We start from the raw sequence: 27341 nt of genomic DNA, 5'->3' as shown, positions 1-27341 counted from the left end.
GTGTGTGTGTGTGTAGGGAGGCTCTAATGCTGAAGGGTGCCGAGAGAAAGGTGGGGGCTGGCAGAGAAAAGAGAACACTTGTGCATATAGATGGTGTACAAGTTAAACAAACACGGGGCGCCGCATGTGTTGTGAGACAGCAGGAGAGAGATAAAGACAGTGAAGAGCAAAAAGGTGAAAGCAAAAGCAAGAGGCAAACAGAAATTGAGCAAAGACCGAGTAAGTTGTGTGCAAGAGTCAAGCCTTACCTGTACAGTAGACGCTCTCTTTCTCGGTCAAGCGTCCTCCCTCATCAGACCGTGACCACAGCTCCTCCAGTGAGGGGCGACTCAGTCACCGTGGTGCCCTTGAGAGCGCGCCCTCAGCCAGCCCCCTCATGATAATGAGGCAGGCCCCACGGACGCTCCTCGCTGCATGCAACCCCTGCCCGCCCTCACGACTGCCTCTCTACGGGAGATAAGGACGCCAGTTCCGAGGAGAAGAGAGGAGGCTTAACAGCCTGGGTTTGGGTTCTTTGCTCGGGTTAAATGCTGGGAGCTTGATGGTGAAAGGTTGAATCCGGGGCTACGTCTTGTGACTGGCAATTTCAGTCTGTAATTAGAGCAAAAATAGTGCATCAAAACTGCATACATTTACATTTTCCTTATTCTTTCTTTTTTTTTTTGTTTCTCTCCTTTTGTGAGAGCTGTTTTCCTTGACTGAAAACACAGCCAGTTGAGGTCGATAAGACTCCCAGAGAGAGTAGTATTTTGAGTTTATTCTTCTCTCGTTGCAAATTGAGCTCACACACAGCAGATTTGTTTGCTTTTTTTTAAGTTCTCCACAACACATGAAAATGTTCCTACAGTGTTTTTAACACAAGTTCGAACATGTGCCACTAACATTGCATCTTAATAAACCAAAGCATTGCCCAGATACATTCAGCTATCTGCTCACCTTCCCATGACTGTCATTCCACATCACACTACTTCTCCTGTGTTCTGTGATGCTGATTATATTCTCATGCTGAACGGTGTGATTGAATATAACCTTGACTCTCTCTCTAGCTTTCCACCGCGAGGGGTCGGGTCTGATATAGACGCTGCTATATCTTCTCTCATCACCTGTCTTTTCACTTTTCTTTTCTGCACAGGAGAATGCCATTTCATACTACGATTCCAAAGCGGATTCAGACTATGTGAGTACAGTACGGACTGCTCCCCCCCCCCCCCCCGTCCCCCGTCTGCCTGCCTCAAACCCCAAATCCTACCCACTCCACCACCCGCCCCTGCCACCCTTTCCTGCAACCCCACCCTGTCTCTACCCCGGCCTCCTCGGTGTTGATGCCCCCTCCCTCCCCCCCCGCTCACAGGCCCCTGGGATGTCTGTGTGTGTTAGTGAGGGGACACTGCTTTATGGTGAGTTGGTGTGACAGAGCAGGGGCAGGCCGACGTGCATGTGACAGTGGCTTCAGCTGTCCTCCTCCAGTCTTATTTCCAGAGTTTTCTCCCTCCCCATGGACTCCAAATGTGTCGACTACGGAGCTGAACTGCGGGTTTGTTAGACCTCCGCTCCAAAAACACGGGTCACATCGCACTGTCATACACGGGGACGCCATTTCAATCACGCTAAAGAATATGAATGACATTGATGGGACAACCTGCAGGCTGGGTGCCGCAGTTTCCTCCAGAAAAGCCCTGCAAGTCACTGTCGTTTGGCCTCACCACGCCACCACGCCGGCTGCAGTTCCTCCGTAGGATAGGTCACACTCGGAGCCCGTGCCCGCTGATTGATTAAGTTTCGAGGAGGAGTGCAAGAATCCCCCCCCCCCTAGATCACCAAAGCACAAAAGATGGGAAGCCAGTGCGATAGAGAGGGGAAGACAGTGAGGCGGAGGAGCAATAAATCATGGTGTGATTTTCTCTTTGTGCACGCCACTCCTGTGATTAATGACACAGCGCTTTAGGGCCTGTCAGCACATCTAATTGGAGAACATCAGTCATCATTAACATGGCACACTGAGGTCGAGCCAGCGACACACCCCTGACCCGCACTCCACCAACCCCACAACCACCCAACGACAGTGGCAGAGGTCATTCCTCATCCCTGCAACCCCAACAGTCGCCCACCAGTACTCTCATATCTGAATCTTGATTCCACCCACTATGAGCCCTTTCAATTAAGGCCTCACCACTGGAGAGAGAAAAAAAATGTACCACGTATGTACTACTGTACTGCACTATCCGCGAGATATGATAAGAATCCATGTTTAAAAAAAGGTAAGTGATTCTCGGGCTCTCTTATTCAAGGCTTGTCTCCTCTGTTCCCTATCCTGTACTCTATACCCTGTAATTCATCCTCTTGTCATTGTACCCTTGATATAAAAGTGCAATGTGATTTTTTTTTAAAACTGTCCATGTGCCAAAGCATTGCTTAATTTCTCCAATTAGCCATCGGTTAAAACTACAGACTAAGTAAGATCAGCCCCCACATGCAGAGTAAAAATGCAAATATTCTTTGGACCTCATGATCCCACTTTCACTGCAATACTTGTGTCCGTCTGGTAGAAAGATACTGTCAATCATGTTCCTTGGTAGTAATTTACTTCTAAGACACTCATTAAATACATAAATTATTGCAGGTCTGATTATTCTAATGTTTACTCCCAATTGAAAATGTATTTTTGTTGCTGTGTTTAAGTGGCTTATGTTAAATGTGTTAGAGCAGCTATTTACTAATTGTAATAGAACAAACAAGGATTCCTTCCTTGTTTGTTTAAAAGGCTATTTTTCCTCTATCTCACTCGTGCCGACAGTCGTTCAAATAAACACCCACCCACCCACACACACACACACACACACACACACACACACACACACACATACACACACACATACGTGACATGTTTGAGGTTACCCCTGGTTGGCTGGAGGCGGGAATGAAAGAATCTTCAAACTGTCATCTCTGGCCTCTTCAGCCTTTAATTAAACCTTGAGAACAGGGAGATAAAATTAACAAATTGGGTAATGAATCGAGCAAAACAGGTGGTGGATAGTTGAGGAAAATGAACCAATCAGTCCTTGCTGCGTGGATTTATTCAGCTCCTAATTAGACACTGCCTTGGTTAATTATGATTGGGCTCTTCTGAAGAAAAAAAAAAAAAAAAAAAGCCTCCCTGCCCGACATTGACAGAATTAGTGTCAGACTGAGTGATAAACAAACAGCTCAACCTCACAGTTAGTGCTGTTGAAAAGCCGGCATTCTTTACATCGTTGAAATGACTCTCAGAGTTGTGTGATTTTATTGTGAAGCAAAAAGGCAGATGTGACCTGGAAACAGTCACCATTTTTGTTATATTTATCTCTTGCTTAGAAAGCTGCATCGCTGTTTAGTTCTGCCTCAGTCCTTCCCTTCTTTTCTCCAACTTGTACAAAGTAGGAAATAAAACAGCCGTATTGGATTGGAACAACAAGAGGAGATTATTTTTACCGCTGCTTCAACTGTGGTGAAATAACACTGTTTAGCAGCCTCAGATCAGGTCCCAAAGGTGTAGACTACAAACAACAGGCAAACAGCCTTTTCTCAACAGGATGCTAGACTAAAACTAATAAAAACTAAAATCATGTCTAACTTGCGTTATGTACCGTTCTCGTGTCACGACCGAAAAATATTGCGAATGTTCACGTTCATTTAATGGTACTTTTTCTAAATTTCTACCATTGTGTTATTCATGAAATTTTAAGTGAAATGCTCTCTGATTTCATGTTAACAAAAATCTAAACTGCCTTTACTAAATATTTAATTTGATGAGGCCAATGTTCAATCAACTAGTTGATCAATGGTATTGAAGTAATCATTTATCAGTTGACTGCCGAGTGTGTCCAGCACACATTTGTCAGTCCTAACATATTTCTATGTGGTCATATCTCTCATGAGCTGGTCTCTGTCATAACAATAATTGTTCCTTACGTTGACTTTCAATGGGACTTTAGCACAACTAACCCCCTGCCTGTCCCAACAACAGCTTGTAATTGCATTTTAATAGTCAATTAAAGTTGGCCCATCAATCAATTTCTGCTGTGGACATGGAGTTTTGATTTTACTTCTCCAAAAAACAAACAGCTTTCATCATGTCAGATCCAATTAACCCAAGTTGCTTTATTAAAATGAAAAGTGATTGCAGTCGCACGTTCGCTTCACTCAAGTCAAATCGAGATATGATTCTTGTTTTTTAGTTTAGTGCTGTTTTCTAAGGGTTTTAATGAGCGCTGTATGGACGCATACTAAAATCTGATCCAGAATAAGCCAATAAACTGAGCTGGAGAGTGGAGTTATATCTTTTTTTCACATCCCACAATCACTTCCTCCTGTGGGAACAGGCACAGATTGGACTCCATTGATAACTTATCAAGATAAAAAAAAAGCTTAAATGTCAGTTCTCTTTTATCTTCTGGCTTTCTTTGATATCTGACACTTTCCTAATGCAATATGTGTGTCAGGCTCTCTCATCATGTACAATGGTCACACTGAGCAACTGAAAAAGTGCCAAAACATTATTAGAAATATGCAGCATTAGTACCGTTTCTTGTTTAAGCAATCACAGGCAAGAGAGAGGAGACGGTCTGTTATGAAATATGCTATCGTACGAATGGGTGGGAGACTAAACCGTAATTAAGTGGTGGTTGTTGCTAGTTATTGTTGGGGTTAATTTGTATGGCACCTCGTGTGTCTGTGATAGTCATCTCGGTTACTAATGAGTCTCTCTGTTAGGTGTCTGCTCTGATACCTGCTGTTGTTCTCTGATGAGAGGGAAACTATAGAACCACCGAAATCTGAAGGCGGAATAATTGCTATTTTTGTGCTGAACATTATTTAAATGCTATGTGACTCTATGTGTGAGTCAGACAGAGAGCTTTACTGTCTGCACCACAGCGCAGATGGGCACTGTAAAGCCACAAGATGGGAGGTGACAGAATGCTGTACTATATTATTTGCTTGTATTCACACGTTTTTAATTGTACACTCACGCATGTTTGTGTGTGTGTGTGTGTGTGTGTGTGCGCGTGTGTGCGTGCGTGTGTGTGTCTGCAGACGGAGGATGGAGAAGAGGAGAACCCGCTGGAGAGCGCGACGTCTTTGGAGCTGGAGTTTGTGGACGATCCCAATTTTAAAAACAAGGTCAACTACTCTTCCAGCGCGGTCCAGATTCCTACAGACATATACAAAGGCTGTAAGTACACAAAGAAATACTTTGGCGTAATAATTATTGTTCTGGTGGAAAGGTGATTGAACGAGCGGCACTGTGTATGCTTCATAAAATGGAACACATGTACTGAATTAACCACTACAGTTAAAAAATGACACACAATGAAGCACAAGTTTCTGGAGAATATACAAAGGCCTCAACCACGTTCTTTTGCAAGTGTTTTTTTCCAACTCATATTTTAAAACACCCATGGACTTCACTGGTTATTATAAACCAAAAGCAAACTGGTTTTATATGATGGTACGGTGGTAGTAGTAGTAGTACTAGTACTATTATCCCCAGAGTACAATTGATTGAATATATTTATGTGTACACTCCAAGTATACTAATACTTACCGCACTTTTTTAGATATATTTGTTATATACCACGAGATGACACAAGATATAATCTCTGGAAATGTATTTTGTTTTATTTCAGAACGTGTGTTTGGTTCCATCGAAGGCATGTTTTGTATGCTGAATAATCTCATGTGGACAAAAGTTTGCTTTTGGTAAAAATAAAATAAAATGGTAATAAGATAATAAATATCATATATGGAGGTTTACCTGTATCATAAATGTAAGAGATGTGTCCTCCTGGTGTTAATACTCACCGCTGGGCTGTGGATAGATGACAGTCTTGACTTGACCTTTGCCCTTTCTCTTAGCTGGGTCTCTCTCTCCTTTTACATCAGTCGTCACTTTAACACACCACCATGATTTTAGATGACAGACGGTCATCTAAAAGTCGTTTTTTTTCTTTCTGCATGGACATGGTCCACCCCCCCACCCCCGGACCCTGCCTTTCCTGCTTGGCACCGTGCTGCCCTGCGGACACAACACCCTCCTCAGTCTGTAGCTGCCAAATGGACAAAGGGGAACACATGTACCTTCTGGGACTCTGATTTCGCTTGGCATGTTCCTTCTGTTATCCACCTCTAACCTTTTGGACGCCGTCTGACTGCCTCTTTAAAGACTCAAAAAAAAAAAAACGAGCATGTGCTGACAGACAGGGATTTTCACAGTGGCAATTTTTTCCTTTCTGTTATTATCTAGCTCTTCGCCCTCTTTGTTGAACAGGCACTGTACGGCACCTGTCTGTGACAATGCCCTCCAGCTGTGTCTCCAGACAAATCTTGTCAGAATTAGACACTCGTGGTTCAGGACGAGATGTCAAAGGCTGCAGCTAACTCACAATAGAGCAATCAGGCCTGCACATTGTTCACAATGCCATTTTGTGCCAGCTCTGGTTCCCCTGTCTGAAGCTATGAGTCAGAGAATAAAGGCCTCTTGATTGAGCCTGGTGGAGTCTAGAAGAGTGGAGTGGTACAGTGCATGAAATTAGCTTTTTCACTTCTCTTCTGTGGAAAATGTTTACTATTGATGTTGTTTAGTTAGGTCCCATTGTGTGGTCTGCTGTGCTGAGATTGCCAACTGCAGATTTTGTGCCAACTCCATTATGGTGTTATAGTCGTTGCTGATAAATACTTTTTAAAAAACTTGTTGCTGTCCAAATGTACAGTCATTTTTCAGGACATTTTTCCACCAAACGTGCTAGGCACAAATGAAGCTATTAGAAACATACATTTTGAAATGTCAGATGTGAAATGCAGTGCAGACTAAGTTTAAGGGGAAACTATTTTACACATCAAAGTCTGTTTATAGGTCTTGAGGGGAACTGCTGCAAATACACTGCTTTTTGTTGTTCCAGAGGGAGCTGCGGAAAGTCTGGTAAACTCATCGGCAGGGACTGAGGACTACAAGTTTGAAAATAAAAAAATAAAAAATAATCTGGTGGTGCGGAGTTAGAAATAAGTGAGCTGACCAGACCTCTGTAGCTCCTAATCTCTGCTTGAAGCGAATGGTTTGAGGCTACATTAGCCGCTACTGGCATACCACACATGAATCCCTGACCTACCTGAATAATCACGTTGCATTTTGGGTAATGCGGCCGTTAAGTTTTGACACGGAAGAAGATTGTGTTTATAAAAAAAAAAGACGATATTTCAGGTTCTGCTGCAACTACTTTGATCTTTTTTTCTTTTTTTTTACTTTTCACTATGGGTTTGACTTATAGGAGTGCGAAGCTAAGGTAGAGTACTGTTTTATCTAACTTAGTTCACAAAAATGTACATGTTCATGTCATGGGAGCTGCGTTTGCTTTAGCAAACCAGTGGGAGCCTGCAGTGGGAGCCTGCAGGGTGCCCTGGAGAGAATGTCTGAGGAAACCAATGTGGGCGGATTGTTGTCCTCTGGGTCTGGAGAGGTCTGGCGCTACAGTATATCTGTGGGTTTAGGATTAGCAGTGTGAGTGGGTAGATTCAGCGCTTGTTGCTCAGGGGGAGGCCAGAGGAAAGGCAGAGAAAAGACAAGTGTAGGAAGAATGAAGCATGGTCCAAAGTACAGCATGATGTTCAACAGTTGTTGCGATATTCTCAAGAGTTGTTTATTAGCGCTTGTGTTGTTGGAGTTGCTTGTTTGGATTTGTACACATTAGTAATGCACTGAATAAATTGACCGTTTTCCAGAAAATGGCAGCATGAATTGACAGTCGCAGCAAAACGGAGGGGGGGTCCTTGGGGATGGACTGAGAGAAAGGAACAGATAGAAGGAGAGATAATAAAGAACAGGGGTGAGAGGAGAGACACTTTAATAATAGAAACCATTTAGAGCAACAACAAAAAAATCTTTTTTTTATTTTTTTATTGTGATCCTTTCAGCAGCTAAATGAGGCGGTGCATGCGTCCTGGTTTGATTTGTCTGCTAGGCCCCATGTCCGTTTATTGAGATTGAGAGTGTTCCCTGAGCGCAGTAATGAACCATTTTATGATTCATTATCCCTCTGCTGATTCCTGCTGCCAAGTCTGCAAACTTTCTAATTAGCTTAGGTCAAACATTCATACAGTTTTCCTCTAATTATCGTTGCTTATTACAGAATGGACGTCGCGACAGAGCCTCAGAGGAATAAATTGATGTGGGTGGCGTCGTCTGTGGAGAAATAGAAATATTCTACCGGGGAATGTTACAGAAATGGTGAGGAAGAGGCAGGGATTTGCTAAATAATTGCAGAGGAAGGGCTCCGTGGAATACAATCTGTAAAATAATCACTGAAAAAAAAAAAAAAAAAAGAGGAAAAGAAGCGAGGGAATATACAAAATTATTTTATTATTACTTTAGCGACCATTTTGTAGATTCAGTGGATTCCCCCTGGTAATTGGACCCAGTTCATACGGTAGAGGATACTAATCCAGATTGGGTCAGTCCACAGTCGCATGTCCATTATAACATGCTGAAAATATGGAAGGTTGTATATCAGCCTTTTTCTTCTTTTTTTTTTAAAGTAGCAATTATGTGTGTATAGTGTACACATGGTGTGTGGACACATTAGTGTTTGTGTGAGAATAAGAAGCCACAGTACCCAGCAGGGAATAAAGAAAACCACCAGTGAATGTGGGAAGCCCTTTCATTGAATTTGAAGTTTAAATCCGCTGCATGCGGCGCCTTTTCCGGCGGCCTAACGTCATGTTGTCAGTTTTGCTATTGTTGTCAGGCACAGTGAGAAACTTGGTTATCAAAAATGAATGGTGAGGACTGGCCAACTGTGTGTGCAGATGAAAGAGCAGAGCTTAAATGTTTTGCATGGAGTGATTAACCCAACCCCACCCACCCTACCCTCCATACACACACACACACACACACACACACACACACACACACACACACACACACACACACACACACACACACATACGACAGCCATGATTACCACCCTTCAACGTACTTAATGGTCCGATTGTTCCTTTTATTAGTTTTAGGTCCATACTGGTGGCTTCACATGTTTTAGGTTACTAATGAAAAAACTATGTCTACTTTTCTAAAGTATAGCCATCATTTATCTCTTATGCAGCTATTTTCTTTCCCATGACTCTTTCTTGTTGGTGAATTCATGGACGCTACATGACTTCCAGGACATTGAACCTGCAATAACTTATATAGCTCCTAAAACCATTTATTTAGCCATTTGGAGCAGCAGAAACAATCTGTTCAAACAGCTCTGACATATGATCGCCTTTAAATGACGAACTTGTCAGTTGCTTATCTACACATCCAGGAGATACACAAATTATGAACACTCCATTGGAGTTGTGTTTTTGTTGTTCTAATAAATGTAAGTTCACTATCAAGTCTTGTAGTTTTTGCTACCAGATATCCGTCTCTTTATCTGCTAAATGCCGCCCGATGTTTTCCAGGTAGTTGCTAACTTTGTCTGTCTGCCATTTGCAGTCTAAAATGCAATGCTTTAGAGAGTGGTCAGCAGTAATATGTAGGCTATGGCAATAGGCTAAAACATTCAATTATTAAGCGACTTTGATTATCGAGAGAAAAAAATAAATCCACAATCAGTTCCTAAACCAGCAGCAAGCTTGCAGTCCATGCCCTTTGAATGTTAGCATCCATTTTGCTACTGCACTCTCTGGTCTTTGGTTGGATCCCCTCTGGGAAGCTCCCAGCAACAAAAAAAAAAAAATCATCCAATTCACCTTTGTAAAGAGCAAATTGCATGGGGTGTATGTAATGTGCAGTGGGAAATTGAGTGCAACAGATACAGCAGATAGAGAGTCAACGCAGTGTCGTATACGGTTTGGAAAGAAGAGAAAGATTTGCATCTGCAGGGTTTGGTGTGAGGGAAAGTCCCTCCGATGTCTCTCATTTTGTATAAAATGTATCTGAAGAGAAGTCAGCTCACCTGGTGCTGGAGGGACAAAGGCAACTTTTGAAGGAAAGACTGTTCACAAAAAGGAAGGGAAAGTGAGACTGAGCGTTATTCTTTGTCACTCAGTACAGAAATATATGCTGTGGCTCCAATTAGTGAATGCTCCCACTTTACTTGCCATAGATTTCTTTAATATCCTGCTACATTTGTCATCTTAAAGGCATAAGCTGTGAGTCTTGAGATTTGCTTCATCTGAATGTAAAATGTCATCTTTGTGTGTGTGTGTGTGTGTGTGTGTGTGTGTGTGTGTGTGTGTGTGTGTGTGTGTGCGCGCGCGCTCACACAGTGCATGCGGCCTGTATTCGTTTCACACGCCCCAGGTTTCTTCCAGTGGAGGAAGCTTCCCTGTCAACCAACTCACGCCATGCTGGAGATCAACTCAGCCCGTCTCAACATCAAACCAGATTTAAATGTGTGGAAAAAAAAGCAAAAGTGATTTGTGGAAAGAAAAAAAAAAAAAAAAAAAGAGAAAGAGTGAAAGTGCAAAGGAAAAAGAAAGCGATAGAGAGAGAGAGAGAGGGGGGGGGATAAGGGAAATTGGATTTAAAGTTAAACCAAAAGAGAAGAAAGAGAGTATAAACACTGTGGGCTGTATTTCTGTCATTCTTGACTTAACAGACTCCATCTCTCTCTCTGCCCCTCACCATCCACCCCTATAGTGTGTGCCCAGTGAAGGGGCACTATCATTTAACAGCACACTAATTAGAACAGTCAGCACAGCACAACTCCACTTCACTCACCACCAGGCTCACAAATTACATTTCATGTGTTTGTTATTTACTGCTCTTCTTTAATTAGAAATCATTTTTGGATTACCATTTAGCAAAATGGAGCTTCTCTGACAAATCATACTAAATGCTATTCCTGAGTGAAACTGCTTCAATCCTTCACATGAAATTGAATTTGAATTAGTTAGTGCTGCTGTTGCAAATAACTTCTTAGAGACCAGTTTTATAAAGGACACTGCAAAGAATACAAATTAGGTTATACAGTTATCTTTTGGATGTTATTTTTTCTCAACTAAGGCTACAAAAAGACACATTTTTCTTTGGGAAGGCTTAGACTTTGTTTTAGCTTGTCTTTGTGGATGTGTGAGCTGCTGCCAGTTCCTGTTGCTCCCGTTTCCTCTGCAGGATGAAAGGTTTAATGTTCAGGCTCTTTAACACTCAGCCAGGCCACAAAGCAGCCCTGAAAGAAGAGAAAAGAAGGAGAGAGACGGGGAGAAAACAGGAGAGAGGGGAGATGGAGAGAAGGAGAAGGGATTGGAGTGACAATACAGAGAGACACAGAAAGAGGTGGTACACGCAGATGCATAGAATAGATGCTGGTCTGTAAAGACAGAAAGATGTGGGTTCAACACCCAAATCACAGCAAAACATTTTCTCATTTACTTTTAGTGTTATTTGGAAATGGATCACAGGGAGCTCTTTTAAGTTATCCAGTGAACCGAGACACCATTGCTGGAAATACAGTACATCTTACTGTCGAATTTTGTAAATGTCCCTTCTCAGCGCTGCGAGCGCCATAGAAATTCTATTCATTTTCATTGTTGTTGGGCTGGAAGCGATCGAAAGGAGGCAGATCTCAGTCTCAAAATATGGAAAAGTTTAAACAAAACCGTGCGACAATCTGCAGTTAGAGTGAGCTGACCCGTCAAGTGAAAATGACCAACGCCTTTCTGATGTAATTCAAATCTCTTTTACTGCCAAAAGTCTTGTGGGATGCTGTAAATTGTCAGTGTCTTATAATCTGTGTTAGCTTCTCCTATTTCTATGCATTATCTGAACATACTGTGTATGGAAAAATAACCTTCCCATTAAGACCTTGCTTTGGGACAAACATTCAGGGTGTTAACTCGCCGAAATTCAAAAACAAGCTGTATTTGTCTCGGCGTTGCGCTACCTGTGTGCGTTTGAGTGATATCACCTATATGTTAAAGTAAATAGAACTAAACTGTTGTATCTGTACTGGACGATCACTCTGTTTAAAGAGTAGAATATGTAAGCCTTCATGGCGATGACGGGGATAATGGTTATGACTCTTCCGACAGACTTAGCTAATAGCCTCTGCTCCATTACCATTATGGATGTCGGACCACTTGTGTTCCGCTCTGATATATTACAGTCAACCGTGCCTTTTTTTTCTGCTCTGTGTGTGTACAGTAACTGCGTGCACCTATTTCTATAATGTTGGATTAATACAGGGCATAAGGCGCAGATCGTTTGGATGTTGGATAGCTCTTTATCTCGGTGTATATCAGTGTGAATAATGTGTGTGTGTGTGTGTGAGGGGTTGGGGGGGTTGGGGGGGGGGTCATAGGATAGGGGTGGTGTTTGGGGGGGGGTTGAGAAATGATCTCACGCAGAGATGCTCCATAAATCCCTCTCATAATTGTTTCCCTACTTGGTGTGCAGTCTTGCTCCATAAAGGGGCAAAGCCAAGGGTGCTCTAAATGTCAGGGGAGCGGCGCTCTGATGAATTACCTTTTAAAGATATCAGAGAGAGGCGCGTTTCACGTGAAAAATGAGCCCAACTCGGAGGCCCTGTCCGCCCGTGTGAGCATATTTCCCCCCCCCCCAGGGGAAATTTGTCTTTTTATCAACTGTCCAGAGAAGTCACAGCATATTCTAAATGAATAAATCAAAGAGAATTAGTTTGCGCTGTTCTCTTATCTCTGATGTGCCCGTTTTTCTGTGGAGATCACCTGTAGACGTGCGTGTGTGTGTGTGTGTGTGTGTGTGTGTGTGTGTGTGTGTGTGTGTGTGTGTGTGTGTTTGCAGGGCTGGCCTGACAGTAGAGGTGACCCACAGGTGATCTACATGTGACTAGTTCAGTGTTAGCTGGCATCATAAGCACACATACACTTTGGTCTGTCTTATTAACCCTAGATTGAAAGTAGATATATATCATACACACACACACACACACACACACACACACACACACAGTCTGAAAACTTGCTGCAGCTTGTGTGAGTGAGTGTGTGTGTGTGAGGGTGTGCGTGTGGAGCCCTAGGCAGCAATGCAGCCGATAATCCTTGCATAACCACAGTTCAGTTGATGCCTTGATGTTAGTCAAGGTAGCTGAGGTGGTGCTAGTTTGAAACAGAGGTCGCAGGATGTGTGTTTGCCCTTGGCCTGTCTGGGACAGCTATCATTACAGACCCGGTGCCTCTCCTGATAAGAGCGCCCAGGACTTCACAGCACACCGGCTGCCGCCGCAGCAACCTGCTGTGATAGCTCATGCTTAAAGAAACTTATTTTACACATTACTCAGATGGCTCTTTGACCACAGAATATTGGCCAGATGAAATTGAAATGCATGGTTTGGTTCCCTGATTATCTCCACACAAACATCAGTAAAATATTGCCACTGGTCTTGCTGAAATAAATCGGGAGTCATGGGAGCAACTGTGGCAAGTTTGAAAAATCGTCAGAATAGCAGAGCTACTGAGAGTCTCAATACTTTCTCTCTCCAGTTCGCTCTTTTTAGTTCTTCAGACCATCTGGACTGTTGGCAGTTGTAAACTCGGTGTTGTGAGAGATAGAACAGACCGCTAATCTAAAGTTAAGTTTTGTAGCAGAAATGTCACCGGTACGCATTCTTCAGGAATAAGTCCTCAAATAACAACACAACAAACATCTGACAAAGCATTTGATTGATACGATTATAAAATGTAGTTTTCCAATAACTCAATTAAAGTAATATGGTGAAGCGTCAGCCGTCCTAACTCCAAACAACGGTGATTAACAACTCTGCACCAGCTAGTTCTTCACTTACAAAGCAAAGGACATTTGTTACATAACATGAAATCACTTTTAAAAAAAAAATCAATTCTTTGACCTCTACGTCTTTGATTCCGCCATTTTTCAATTTAGTAGTTTAAAGTGAAATATATTTTCAGGTTTTTTTTTCTCTCTCTCTCTTCCCCTCATGAGCGAGAAATTGCCTTTTCGGGCTGTGAAAGCAGCCACTCATTCGTGTTAATTTCTGTGTTGCTTTCCATCAATCGTCCTCCCCCTCTCTCTGGGTTTTTAATGTTTATCCCCATCTGTAGGGCTGCCTCTATCCTCCTCCATTCTTCCTTTGTGTATACGTCTATGAATTTTGAGAAAAACATGTTGAGGAGCTCCCCTTGGTGATGGCAGCAATTTGGCTTTCATATATTCCTATCCTCCATACACTGCTTAGTGCTGCTGTAGTGAGTGTGTGTTTGTGTGTTTGTGTGTGTGTGTGTGTGTGTGTGTGTGTGTGTGTGCATGCGCGCACATTTGTTTTACAGAATGCTAAAGAGTAATGGAACTCGGCTTTCTTTTACCTGCATTTTTGGGGAGAGTTTGACAAAATGAAGGTGAACATTCAGCTAAAAATATTTTTAAAAATATGTTTTTTCTAGGCAATGCCATGTGATTGTGATTATTCAAAGGCTTTCATCTTACAATACAGGAGGTAAGCAGTGAATGGGGGACAGTCCTGGCTTATTTCATACCTCTAAACTGACAGCTCGTCAAACACCGAGTGATTGAAAAGTATGGGGAAAGTGGATAATGATCGTTTATTTGTGTAAAATTCAATCCAGGGGTTAAGAAAAGCTGGACTTGTCGGTTGAGAGGCTTGTCTAGTTTTGGTTGGCTGAGTAATTAAATCAGAGAAGCTAGTGAAGTTCTCCTCAGCTCAGTGCCTCGTCTCGTTTCCTCTTTAATCAGGCGGCTATTAAACCTCTGATTACACTTCCCATCTTCTGACTTCAGCTTAGCTAATAAACACAGACTGAAAGCATGTTTGGTTTGTGTGTGTGTGTGTGTGTGTGTGTGTGTGTGTGTGGGTGTATTACAGCAAAAAAAAAGAAAAAAGAAAGACAGTTTAAATACAATATCAGTAATAAGAGTCTGAGCTAGAGAGGAAACAAGACACACGTTGATGAGGTCGTAGTATTATTCCACCACAACCTGCAGCGTGTTATTCCACTTCTTGTTGACTAGATGATGAATACTTCTCTTCACAACCATAAATCAATTTCACAGAGTACCACTGACCTGTGAGATATATCTGTGACCTCACGTTTTAACTCAAAACACACATGTTGATGCGTCGAGGCACGCATGCACAAGCTTTTTTTCTCTTTCTTTTTCATCACCTCTTAAATCCTCCCGACTCAAACACACATTCATGGACATAGTTTGTATTTCTTTGCCATCAAGAATTCTGAAGTGGCTTCTGTCTCCACATGCTGCAAGTGACATACGACCTCCTCCAAGGTCCTCTCAGATTCCTCCTCCTGCAGTCCTCAGAGATCACCCAGATTAGACTGATGCCCGGCCACCGTCGGCCGAGCTGCCTGCATACATCCATTCTTATGTACTCGGCTTACTGCTGCTGGCAGGGACAAGGTTGTTCAGCAAGGAGAGTTGACCTTTGGGTTACTGACAGAGAAAACCTGGTGCTTTGCACTTTATTTAGGGCTCATTTTTGTTTTTTGAATCTAAAAATCTGAGAATGTATTTGTGTTTATTATGATTATTGAAAAACAGGTGCAAAAAGAATCAATGATACAAAACTGTGGGTTTAAATCCGATTATAAAACCTATTTATAAACCCTGAAGTTTAAGCATTTATTGCTTTTTTTTTATATTTTCTTTGAGGGACTATGACAGATATTCAGCAACTCATTTACATTTCTTCTCTTTTTCACTTTTTATAACCAGAAGCATATTCTGAGGACCTCGTTTTTTTTTTTATGAAAACTGGGGTTTATAGGGAATCACAAAAAGACCGTTTGGATGCAGGGGCTCATTAATATCTGAGCGAAAGACTGTTTGGACTTCAGTATTGAGTATTTTTCTGTGTAAACTGATCAACCAGAAAGCAATGAGTCTTTACTATTTTTGCCAATTCACTATTGAGTCTCATTGCGTGTGTTTATCTGTGTGTGTTTCTACAGCCCCCGTCATACTGAATGAGTTAAACTGGACCCAGGCGCTGGAGAGGGTCTTCATTGAAAACCGTAAGGAGGACAGCTCTCTGCGCTGGCAGGTGTTTGGCAGTGCCACAGGAGTGACTCGATATTACCCAGGTAGGCCGCAGGTTACGGAGTCGACGGTCTGCCTTATAACTCACACCGAGATAAAATCTAAATTGACCCTAGGGCTCCTCGGCTGCAGAACATTGGCAATCGCTTATCAGATGGCTATACTGGTAACTCGATAGACAGAATGAAATTATGATTACTTTGATCTAATCTGATTTGAAATATCCCACAGTGCACTGTATGGCTTATAACTTATTTTTCTTTCTCTCTCCAGCCACTCCATGGAGGGCTCCCAACAAGATTGACCTGTACGACGTCCGCAGAAGACCTTGGTAAGTGCCGTCTTTATCCGGACAAGGATCGTGATCAGCGTGGTTTTATTTATTTTCTTCCACTATTGATGTCTATTGGACAAAATGACAAAACATCCATTATCCTCTTCATTTCGAACATTGTTTTCGGAGGTATTTATATCCTAAGTCGGAACATTTGGACTGGGGCGTTATTGGTGATTGAAAGAGTGACACTGGTACATAAATATAAATAATATACATCTCAATTGGCTGCATTATCCCAGTCCAGATGAGTGTTGGAAGGTTGTGAGTTTTTGGGCACGAGGGGAGTCCAGTTGACTGTTGAGAGTAGAGGCGGTTGTCCAGCTCAGAGCGGACAGCCTCTAACCAATACAAAGAGCAGCAGAGTAAAAGTGCAGAAAATTGCAGAAATTAGACTTGTCATTGCAACGTCTGTGCTGTCAGCAGCAGCAGCAGCACCGTCATGCTGTCTTAAAATTCAAACACACTGTTGTGATCTGATGGGAACACTAAACTGAAATGCTCTCTACAACAGCAACCAAATGTAAGCATCAATGCAGCAATTGCTTCTGATGACGCCTTTATAGAAAACAAGTTTTTCATATTTTGTCACATATTTTTCTAAACGGGCTGCTTCAGGCATATTTGCGCTCAATGTCTTTGTACTTAATGTACTTAACCACATGCACAAAAAAGGCTTCTACTCTTAAATGCAGCCTTATAATAGGATTCCTGTACAGTGCTTTGTCTCCGGCTCTTGTAGACCTCCTTGTGCTCCTTCTAGCCCGCAGCTAAATAATGGATATTGTTTAGTGGAATGAGATCAAAACGTTTTACTGACCCGTATTTATCTCAGTAAGTGATAATGTTGTTCCATTGTCTTTTGCTACAAGGACAGAGCAAGAAGATGGAGGCCAATGTTTTTTGGTTTTTAGTGCCCACCTTCGCCTGTGGTTCTGTGTGTAACAGCCGATCCCTGTACAGAGCGCCGGGGCGGGCGAGTGTGACGGGCTGGACAGAACTAGGCTGCGTTTGGCCAAATAGCCCCCTCACCCACCAACCCACGCTTCCTGTCCACCACTCCGCTTTCAATCTACCTGCCACTGTCACATTGACTTTGTGGCAGCCCTGCCTGTTGCCTCGTTACAGGTTGGAGTGAACTGGACATAATCATGACAGCAATGTTGATTAGACCTGACCCCGTTTTCTATCTCTGTCTGGATCCAGCTCAACCTGAGTGGCTGTTTGAGGTCAGCTCGGGCTGTCAGATGAAGTCAGCTCGCTCAGACTCAACAAACAAAAGACAAGCAAAAGAAGCTTTTACAATCTTATGAAGTTTGCATGAAACTCAAGATCCAAAATGTAGCCACGTCGGAAAGAGAATGAATCTGTTCAGGCTCTGTCAAGGCTCAGTTTTATTCATCCGTAAAAACAGCGGAATCGGTCAATTAGTCGCCTCAAAGTCTCGTATAAGACATTTCATACAATCTTTCCAAAACAAAACTGAATTCACCCAAGCTGTCTGCCCGCATAGCAGTGGTACGTAATGTTACTCAGCAGAGTGTGCACTGGTAGCTCCGTTAGCCGCTAGCCAAACAGTAAAAATGTGCAAACTGGTGTCTCTGGGCACATAGTAGTGGATGGGAGGTCGGCGATGCAATCAGCTGTGTTATCACTAGCGTCCCCTACCGTCTAGGGGTCGTTAAAGAGTGGCGAGTCAGCAGGCAGCCAATGGCAGTACAAAACAGTGTTTTTAAGAAAGTTTGTGTCACCGCAAACACAAAGTCATTGAGCATGCAGCCATATTTGGCCACCAAAGTACTACGCAATTTACTGCAGCAGAATGCAAGATCAGCCGCGGACAGACACAGAGGTGTATGCACGCACGCACACACGTGACTGATCGCATGATCCTCCTTGTGGAGATAAAGAACAATGAACAAGGATTCAAAGAAATCGAAATCACAGTTTACAACCTCCTTCCTGTACAAATGTGTGGTTGTGTTGTAAAAAAAAAAAAGAGAAGAGAATTAGCATCAGTAGAGTCAATAATATTTGAACCATTTACTGTAAATTGCAGATATATTTAGACTGAAGAATTTAATCGATCGATGAGTTTTGAAGTGATAGCAAGTTATTATTGTGACAACACTATTTGTTTGCCTTTCAACAAAATTAAATTGAAAGGGATGGCGTATTACCTCAGTGTATCTGCATTCATCACATCTCTGACAATTTAATTAAGCTATCACCAGAAGTCTCCTTAGTGCTTGTGCAAACATAAAAAAAATATGGTTAAACACAAGGCACTGTGCAGCAGGATGTGTTTAAACAAGGATCCTGTCTCTGATCTGACAGCGCTACAACCAAAGTACACCCGAGTTTAATTCTCTTACACATGTTTTGACTGGGGGACTCCTCCCTGAGATGGGGGAGGAACAAGGAAAGAGAACGAGGAGGGAGACTGCTGAACGGCAGCAGCGCATGCGACAGAGAAAGAGGTGTACTATTGCAGGAACACCTCGTCCCCCCCCCCCCCCCCCCCCCCCGGTCTTCCATGTTTGTCACTCCTCTCGAGCTTTTGCTCATCTGGGAGCCTTCGACATTGCTGTGGCCCGTTGTGCCCAGCCACTTTGAGTGGCGGGGCCGTGGCAGGGAGTGTCATGATGTGTCAGGTCAGACTTGTGTTATTATAGTCTAACATGCTGTCTCCCCGACTGACACTCAGAGCGTCCAATCACACGCGTTACAGAAACAGTCCACAGGGGTTAGGTAAGCCCGTCATGTGTGCTTATGTGACAGCAATAGATAGCAGCATCACAAGACCAGCAACACAAACAACAACACGAGCATTTATACAGTCATACGGATGCTTAGATGAACACAACTCATGAACTTGGTGTTGAAATTTCTCACTTTTTTGTGTAAGGAAATATAAACTACAGCTATTGTGTGTGTGTGTGTGTGTGTGTGTGTGTGTGTGTGTGTGTGTGTGTGTGTGTGTGTGTGTGTGTGTGTGTGTGTGTGTATATATATATGTTTAATTTTTTTATTTTTTTAAGGATAAAACAGCTTTTTTTAAAAACATTTAAACTTCAAGCGTCTGGATAGGTTTTTCCCATGGCGACAGATGAGTGACATCTGAGAGCCGGCATCGCTTCGAGACGCACCGTCAACTCGTTTGGGGCGTGTGACCGAAGCACGTCATATTGAATAGCTTATAAACGTTGATACAACAGACGCAGCAATATGGTAAATGATACAACTCAGTGTAACAGTAACACAAGCACACCGGACTTAAAAAAAAAAGTCACCATAAGCTAACATTACTGAGGATGTCGATTTTTGGGCCAGGCAGTTTTATTTTGTCTGTCCGTTTACAACATTCAACGTTTGAGAGGTGCCGCCCATCGAGCTGTCAAGTTCGTACTCCACTCGTAAAGTGGAAGCTAACAGGCAAGGCCAACTAGCCTCGAGTTGGAAAGTGAAAGCTGGGCTGCCAACACTAGCGCTGACTTCCACTAAATGTTCCTTTTCGTTCACGTCATTCCAACACCTAGTCCTCAAGAGCCTTTTTGTTTGCCGTCTCTATTTCATGGGTCTAGTTGCGGTGATGGCTTTAACCATACTCTCAAAACTCACTTAAATTCATGTGCAGTAAATATTGTACAGGCACAGACAAAACACACTCTGTCTCGCACGTCCTCCCATAAACCTAATGGCACTCCTCCCCTCAACAAACTCACAAATGCATCAGATCATATGGTCTGGTATGCCAGATTGCTACTGGAATTCACAAATACCATGATAGCAACTGTAATACACAGATGCAATCGCATGAACATGCTTCAGTAACGTTTACACTGACTATCTGCGGGAAGAGTCCCCCCCCTGTCAAAGATGTGATTTACTATGGAAAGTCAAATTAGGGGCCAGAATTCACGGCCTGTTTGTAGCGTAATAGACCTGTAGCTTTCTCGGGACGGATGCATGGCGGCGTGGCTAACCCTGGCCAAAGCTGTCCAGGTGCACCTCTGAGGAAAAGGATCAGAGGGCCGCCTGCCTCCACAGATGGGCTCTCTCCCCGTCTGCTCCCCCACCAACGGCCTCAGGAAAATTAATGGTCCAGTCAACACACTTAATTGTCTCCAATTGCTCTGACATTAATTATTAACATTTGTCCATTATAATGTCTGTTCGTGTTATCAAGGGAAGCGAAGCAGAGGGTGAAGTGAGGCAGAGGGAAAAGCAACGGGGCGAGGAGAGAAATAACCAGAGATAGGCATGGAGTCCTGTTAGCCAAGCGTTGCCAAGATCCCATTACCTCCCAGGTTCACAACAGCATGTAGGCTATATCACATATTGATTTCTTCAAAAAGTCAATCTAACCCCTTTGTAAATATTATGACGGCTGTTCAATCCTCGAATCCCCCAAAAATACCATTCCCTGTATCTCCTTCTTTCAGTCTCTTCACCCTACTTCAGGGAGAAGCAGGGTCAAAAGAAAGACCAGTGTGACACAAGGCTTTAGCTGTCCCAATAAAATATTTGACATTTCAGTTTGAGCCAAAATGTGAGAGACACAGCTGGGGACTTTTTTTTTTTTTTTTTTTTTTTCTCAAAGAGCCACAGTAACAGACAAGTACTTTGTCTACTAACAATTGATGCTGATGTGTTCCAATATGCATGACTAATTTAATATTCTGCACTTTATTCCAGAAGTTAAAGTGGTTGAAAAATTGAGCATTACATTTTGTGTGTTCTTTTTAGGCACAACCTGAAAATATGGAAATGTGAATCTTGGTAGCAACCCTTCCAATAATCAACAGAAAGTGGAATAAATAAACGGCAGACAACATCTCTTTCTCCTGCAGGCTCTCTGGGCGCTGTCCTTCTATATATATATATTTTTTTTTATTTTATTTTTTTTTTTTATCTTAATTCAATCTTTATTCGCCTGCCACATCCACAGGAGCGCTAAGAGCAGCAGTCCATAAAATAATAAGCCCATCAGCACAACACAAATCCACGCACACATGGGAGCATGCACACAAACACACCTATACACACACATACACACACACACACACTCATATACAGTTATATACAGTCCTCCCATTATTCTGTGGTTACGCTGCTTACATCTACTGTACATGATGGATGCATATCAGAGCTCATACTGTGTGGAGAACAGATACAATACACATGGTACTGTATATACATCCCACTCATTATTATTATGCTCTGTACAATGAAAATTGTTCCTAACAAAAAAAATAAATAAATAATGAAACACGACACACAACTCCAAACATACAGTAAGCTTTTCCTGCACACTTACTGTCACACATTAAAATGAGCCCAAGCCACTCCATGTATCATGCTCCCTGTATCTATTGCATGTGTCTGAAATGTATGTAGTAGATAATTCCTCCAATTTAAATGTAATGCGCAACACTTTGTGGAATGGGTCAGGGTGCATAAACACAATCTCCTGAGAGAGTTAGCCCCCCCCCCCCCCCCCGGCACAGTTAATGTATTGATTTTACAGCGGTGCGCCATGATAAAAGTATTTCATGAATTCCAATGAGACTCCTTTACCAGACTGCTGCAGAAGGAGCAAAAATACAATCAACACAATGCAGAAGATGTCATTGTGTTCGTTGCTCGTCTAATGCATTTCTTTTAGATTGACGGCGGGTGGTGGCGCGCTGTAAGGATGCGGTGGCTGCGAACGTTGCTGTTTTAATCTCCTCTCATTTAGAGCGAGACCTCCTTCCACCTCAGCGTAAAGAGCACGTCTTCCTCGCACACAAGTTATCTTGATTGTACATATTGTAATGGTATGATCATGTTTATATCGTGACATCCATGATGTACATTATGGCTTTCCAGGGTTTTTTTTTTATGGGCATACAAGTCGCTGCCTGTCGCTGGCTTAATGATATATCAAACAATTAAAAATAAAATAAAAGGATTGGCCACTTGACCCCAGGCAATTATGTGTTTACTGCATCTGAAATTCCTTCTGATAGAAATGTGTGATGTATTGCACACCTCTAACCTTTACTCAGTGATTATTTCCATTTTTACAATATTTGTGAATTGCCTTTTTGATAATAATAATATGTCAGTTTATAAGATGTCAACATTTTGTCAAAAATTCTCATCACAGGCACTCAGAGCCGAAATTGATCTCTACGTATTGATTTTTTTTCCAAATCAAATTACAACAATACAAAACAGGAAAGAAAGAAAAGCTTTGTCATTTGTTTGCTTGATCATTTACTTTAATAATTAATGTCACAGTGCTTTTTTTTTTTTACCGTTGCAACAAAAATAATAAGACCTGATCAGCTGAAAAAAAACATAAGGTCACTATGTGATTGATTGGTTCATTTAAATGTATAGTGCCAGTTAAAATAATATGAATATGTTAGTACCACATTACAACATGTCATGGTCTCTTTAATATTCAGAAGCCTGGCCATTTTGCGTTCTTAGAGGCTTTCAGGTGTTATTGTATTTATTGTGGTTTATGTACTTATATGTACAAAGTAACCACATTTAGTTTGTATGTGTATTTGTAGCTGGATCTTGTCTGAAACTGGCTTGTTCACCACTAAGACAGATTCGCATGGCCAACAAAGTAGCCACGTCCGAACTTGTATTTGAGATGTGAGCTTTCACTTGAATACCTGTACGTGACGGACAGGTATAAACAGGTAGAATTAAATCGCATACAGTTGGACTCAGAAGCTTTCACATTAGCTTATCTTTTTTAATGAGTTGCCCACATAGTAAAAGTCATATGTAAATACAATGGTAATGTCTGAAGTAAAGTGCTTTCACTAGTTATGATTCAGCACCGGTGGGTTTTCTACCAATAACTTTGAGTGAGCGGACAGAGAGGCCATAGGCTGATGTGTTGTGTCTGATTGCTGATGGTTGTGTCGTGGTGGAACAGAATGGGCGACAGGGCTCAGTTCAGCACCAGCCAGGCCCATCTGCTTGTCACCTGGCCTTGGCACGCAGGAGACTGGGTAATGACAGGGAAAGAATGGCATCAGTGGGCAGAAGCTGAGAGGTAATTACTGACTGGAATCCATGCAGAAAAAACACATCTGGATCCATGAGTCAAAATGTGGAGAATTATACACTGATATCGGCCTCAATTCGTGATTTTTATCTGTCAGAACCGTAGAACCGCATATCAGCCTGGAGACCGAAAATCCTTGACTTCCTCTCGCTCTCTCTGATCCTGATGTTCTCTGCTCAGAGGCAAGGAGAAAATTCAATTGTGCTTTAGGCAATGGAAAAAAGGGGAGAAAGAGAGCGAGTGCTGATACACCAAGACAATCTGTGGGGAAAATCAGCCATGGCAGCACTATAGCTTCAGTGTTGAGTGACGCTATCATGGCTCATGTGTTACTCCTGTCTACTCCATCACTGCTCACACATTCCTCCTAAACCCCATTACTGCTGATCAATGCTGCCTCTTTCACAGTTGGAAAGAAATGATCTTCTTGAAAGTGATATTTTCTCCACAGATTTTAGGGCCAAAGCTTGCACAGTTCTCCATTGTGAGATTTTACATTGGGGCTGTGGAAGATGACCTATAATGACTACTGGTAATAAAACTCTGCATTGCCTTCTAATTAACATTTAGCCCTTTCAAAAAAGAACTTGGAAGTCCCATTAAAGGACTCTTCGTCTCCATGAGAAATAGACTGACCAGAGAAGTTAATGAAATCCTGCAGTTGGTCTGCAGGCATCAGCCGTCACCAAATGACCCTCCTTCAATCTCCAGTAGGGGTGTCTCCGTCCATGAGCCTGGGGGAGTAAAGACGTGGGCCACATTTTGACAGAGTTTTCGTCCTGCATCGATGATCGCTTTCACAAACCCCATCCGCTTTAGAGAAAGAAGCAGCCACTGTGTGGAGTCTTAGCTCTCCCCCCCACTCCCTCTCACTCCCTCAAATTAAGATTTCAGTAATTAAATTGATAAAAGTCATGCATGCCAATATGCCTCATGGTTCCAGACCTGATTTCATACGCCACACAGTTGGAGAGCTGCGGAAGTTCTACCTTTGATGTGGCATTCTTTATTATTGAAAATAATTGGATTCTCCCTCTCTCCCTCTCTCTCTCTCTCCCTCACAGTCACACACACACACACACACACACACACACACACACACACACACACAGTTTGCCCATGTTCACTCTGGGCATGCTCAATTAATCGACCTCTTGCGATGCAGTGCTGGTGCCGAGTCTCTGTTCCATCTGGGGGTTTCAGGCAGCTTTTCAGTAGAGTGGGGCCCAAGTTGTGTCTGAAAAAATCGGATTTGAGCAGCCCAGGCAGCGTGCTGAGGGACGTCACTTCAACGCGGGTCAGAGGTCATGCTGCAGGTTAGAGTGGCTCCTGCCAGTGAGTGGGAGCGGTGAGACTTGTGGGAGCAGTGGCGAAGCCTACCGGGGCTCTGTTGCTCTACCTCCATATCAGCTTGGCCGAGCATAAAAAAAGAGCCTCTCTGGCCCACAGGCAGCTGGCTTCTCTCCACGCTCAGCGGAACGGCTGATAATCAGCAGAAAGAGACCCCTGATGATTACTCTGCTTCTGCCTAAGAAGGCTGCTAACTGCTTGCCTGCTCACTCCTCAGAATACTCACATTTGAAATCCCCCTTCCCAGTATGCCATAGAATTGATGTCATACAATGTCCATCAATCTCCGCTCTCTTTGTGTCAGGGGTGAATGTGAATTTAATTGCCACTGGAACAGAATGAAGGAATTTTTGATTTTCCTCTGTGTGTCACCCTCTATCAACCATGGACAGATGTTATGTGTGTGCTGCTTCCAGGACACAAGTTGTCTGGCCTTGAAAGTTCAGTGCCGGCTCTGCCTTGTGGGCCAACGCTGTGCTGAGGTTGACACGCACGGAGAACAGCCGTATTTTAGGAGTCCACTTTGCAGCAGAAGTGTAATGGTCATAACTCGGGGCCTCCCCCCCCAACAAAGGGGCCGCCAGAGTAAATCATTTGGTAGACGTCCGACTGATGAGTCATAACAGAACATCCGCTATCTTATTTTACTGACTGGACTTAGCACAGTAGAGGATCTCCACAACACCACTCAGGCTCCTTGACAAGTTCATATTGATTTCAAGTGTCTGAATATAAAGCATAGACTGTATAAGTCACTGTAGTGTGACTGCAAACATTCCATTTTTATAAGTCATTAATGTTCATTTTAAGTCCTAAAATAAATATATTTGTTGTCTTTAAATAATTTCAAATGTTCCTTATCTTGAAATTATTATCAGTATCCTAAACAAGTAAGGCAGAGTAAGGTAGTCATTTCACTACAACAAAAAGGGACATTTGATTTGGGAAGACATTTTTTAAATATATGTAGATTGCTATTGGAAATAGTGTGTCAACTTATTGGCAGGTTTTTAAAGAAAACGTAATAAGGTCTCCAGCACAGCTTATCCTGTACTGATAAAAAATGTCATTTTTTTTTCTAAAGAAAGAAGAAATGAGCTAATTTACACAAGATCTCAGATATATATTTATCCAAATGGTAATATTTCAATTTCAAAAACCTGTTTTAACACATTTTAGCAACAAAAAAAAGAATAATAATCTTAGCCCTTGTAAAAATAGTAATTAGGTTTTTGGCACTGATGAACAATTGAATGAATCCTCTGTTTAGACACAAGATGTTAAGTTCTGCTCCTTTTAGATTCAGTTCCAGGCTTTACAGTGGTGGCTTGCGCGCTTAGGATGTTGTACAGCTCAGCGCAGGCCTCTTTTAGTAAATGTGTTATTATATACTTAGACCATAAACTAGCAATTACTTTGGCTTATGCAGTAATTATTTAGAGTGGGCATTGTTATTCAGTAAAGAGGAGTATCTCTGTTGAAGTCGGCCGACAGAAGCTGGAGCCAACACTGAAGTATATAACACAACTTATTAACTCTTCTAAGCACATAAGCCTTTTCAGTATTCTGTGGCTTAAGTGGGCTCAGCTATGGTCGCTCCATATTATCATGGCTCAGCTCATTGTGACTTTCGCTCCTTTCTTTATAGCAATTCTCAAAGATTATAGGAACAAATTAAAGTCCATTCTTTGTGTCTTTTGTACAGGTATATCCAGGGTGCATCGTCTCCAAAGGACATGATCATCATTGTGGACGTGTGAGTTTCTTACTCCTCAGTCTCTCTTAACTGCCACCTCTTTCAACATCCCCCCCCCCCCCCGAGTGGGGGTGGATGTCTCCTTCAAAGGGCGCTAGTGCCACCTGTTGGTCTCAGAAAAGCTTAAAGTTAGACGAAGGCAAACGCTGCTCATTTTCCTACCTTTAGTTGGAAGTCCATTTGCCATTGTATCACCTTCTGAAACACGCAGAGGTGATTTTGAATGCATGCCTGAACATGAAAGGACTAGTGAGAAGATGAAACTGTTAAACCGTTCCTTCACAAATTAGGAAAAATGGACACGAGCAGGATTAAGACCTGTCTTCTCACAACTGATCTGTAAGTGCTTCACTGCATCTTTTCTGCAGGAGTGGAAGTGTTAGTGGTCTCACTCTGAAGCTGATGAAAACCTCTGTAGAGAAGATGCTGGAAACTCTGTCAGATGACGACTATGTGAATGTGGCCAGGGTAAGTAGACGTTTGCATCGTGATGCGCAAATGAACCATACAAATAACTCCTGAAAGCACCAATAACGCAAATATTTGTTGTAGTCATTAGGCAGGTGGTAATCAAGCAGGGAGTCGCTGAGCGCTCAAACTCCTCCCTGTTGTTTGCTTTCAGTGGAAACACTGCACTTCCCTCATTATAGTGTATTTACTTTTCCTGCACCACCGTTGTCCGTGTGGGATTGCGCCCGTCTTTCTTTCCCTCTCTGCTGATTACCAAGTTTTCTATTAGGACTTATGTTTAGGGAAACATTAACGTTATGCTATATTGCAGGACAGATAAGGCACA

The 27341-nt window shown here is 42.5% G+C and overlaps 1 protein-coding gene across 2 annotated transcripts in view; it reads left to right on the top strand.

The window, feature by feature from the left end:
- Positions 1-27341, top strand: part of cacna2d2a (calcium channel, voltage-dependent, alpha 2/delta subunit 2a) — a 141474-nt gene that overhangs the window by 87355 nt on the left and 26778 nt on the right. Inside the window, exons 5-10 of one of the 2 annotated variants that reach the window (XM_068712218.1) lie at positions 1133-1177; positions 5071-5209; positions 15940-16071; positions 16301-16358; positions 26495-26545; positions 26914-27013. In XM_068712218.1, the coding sequence (XP_068568319.1) occupies positions 1133-1177; positions 5071-5209; positions 15940-16071; positions 16301-16358; positions 26495-26545; positions 26914-27013 (525 nt within the window). The remainder of the gene's footprint in view (positions 1-1132; positions 1178-5070; positions 5210-15939; positions 16072-16300; positions 16359-26494; positions 26546-26913; positions 27014-27341) is intronic. The other variant, XM_068712219.1, reaches the window with a different exon arrangement.

Source organism: Cebidichthys violaceus, unplaced genomic scaffold (genome assembly GCF_023349555.1).
Source record: "Cebidichthys violaceus isolate CVI_PGR_0920_01 unplaced genomic scaffold, fCebVio1.0.p SCAF_17, whole genome shotgun sequence".
In the NCBI taxonomy this organism is placed as follows: domain Eukaryota; kingdom Metazoa; phylum Chordata; class Actinopteri; order Perciformes; family Stichaeidae; genus Cebidichthys; species Cebidichthys violaceus.
The sequence above is the reverse complement of the archived record's forward strand: the minus strand, read 5'-3'. Positions and strand labels throughout refer to the sequence as shown.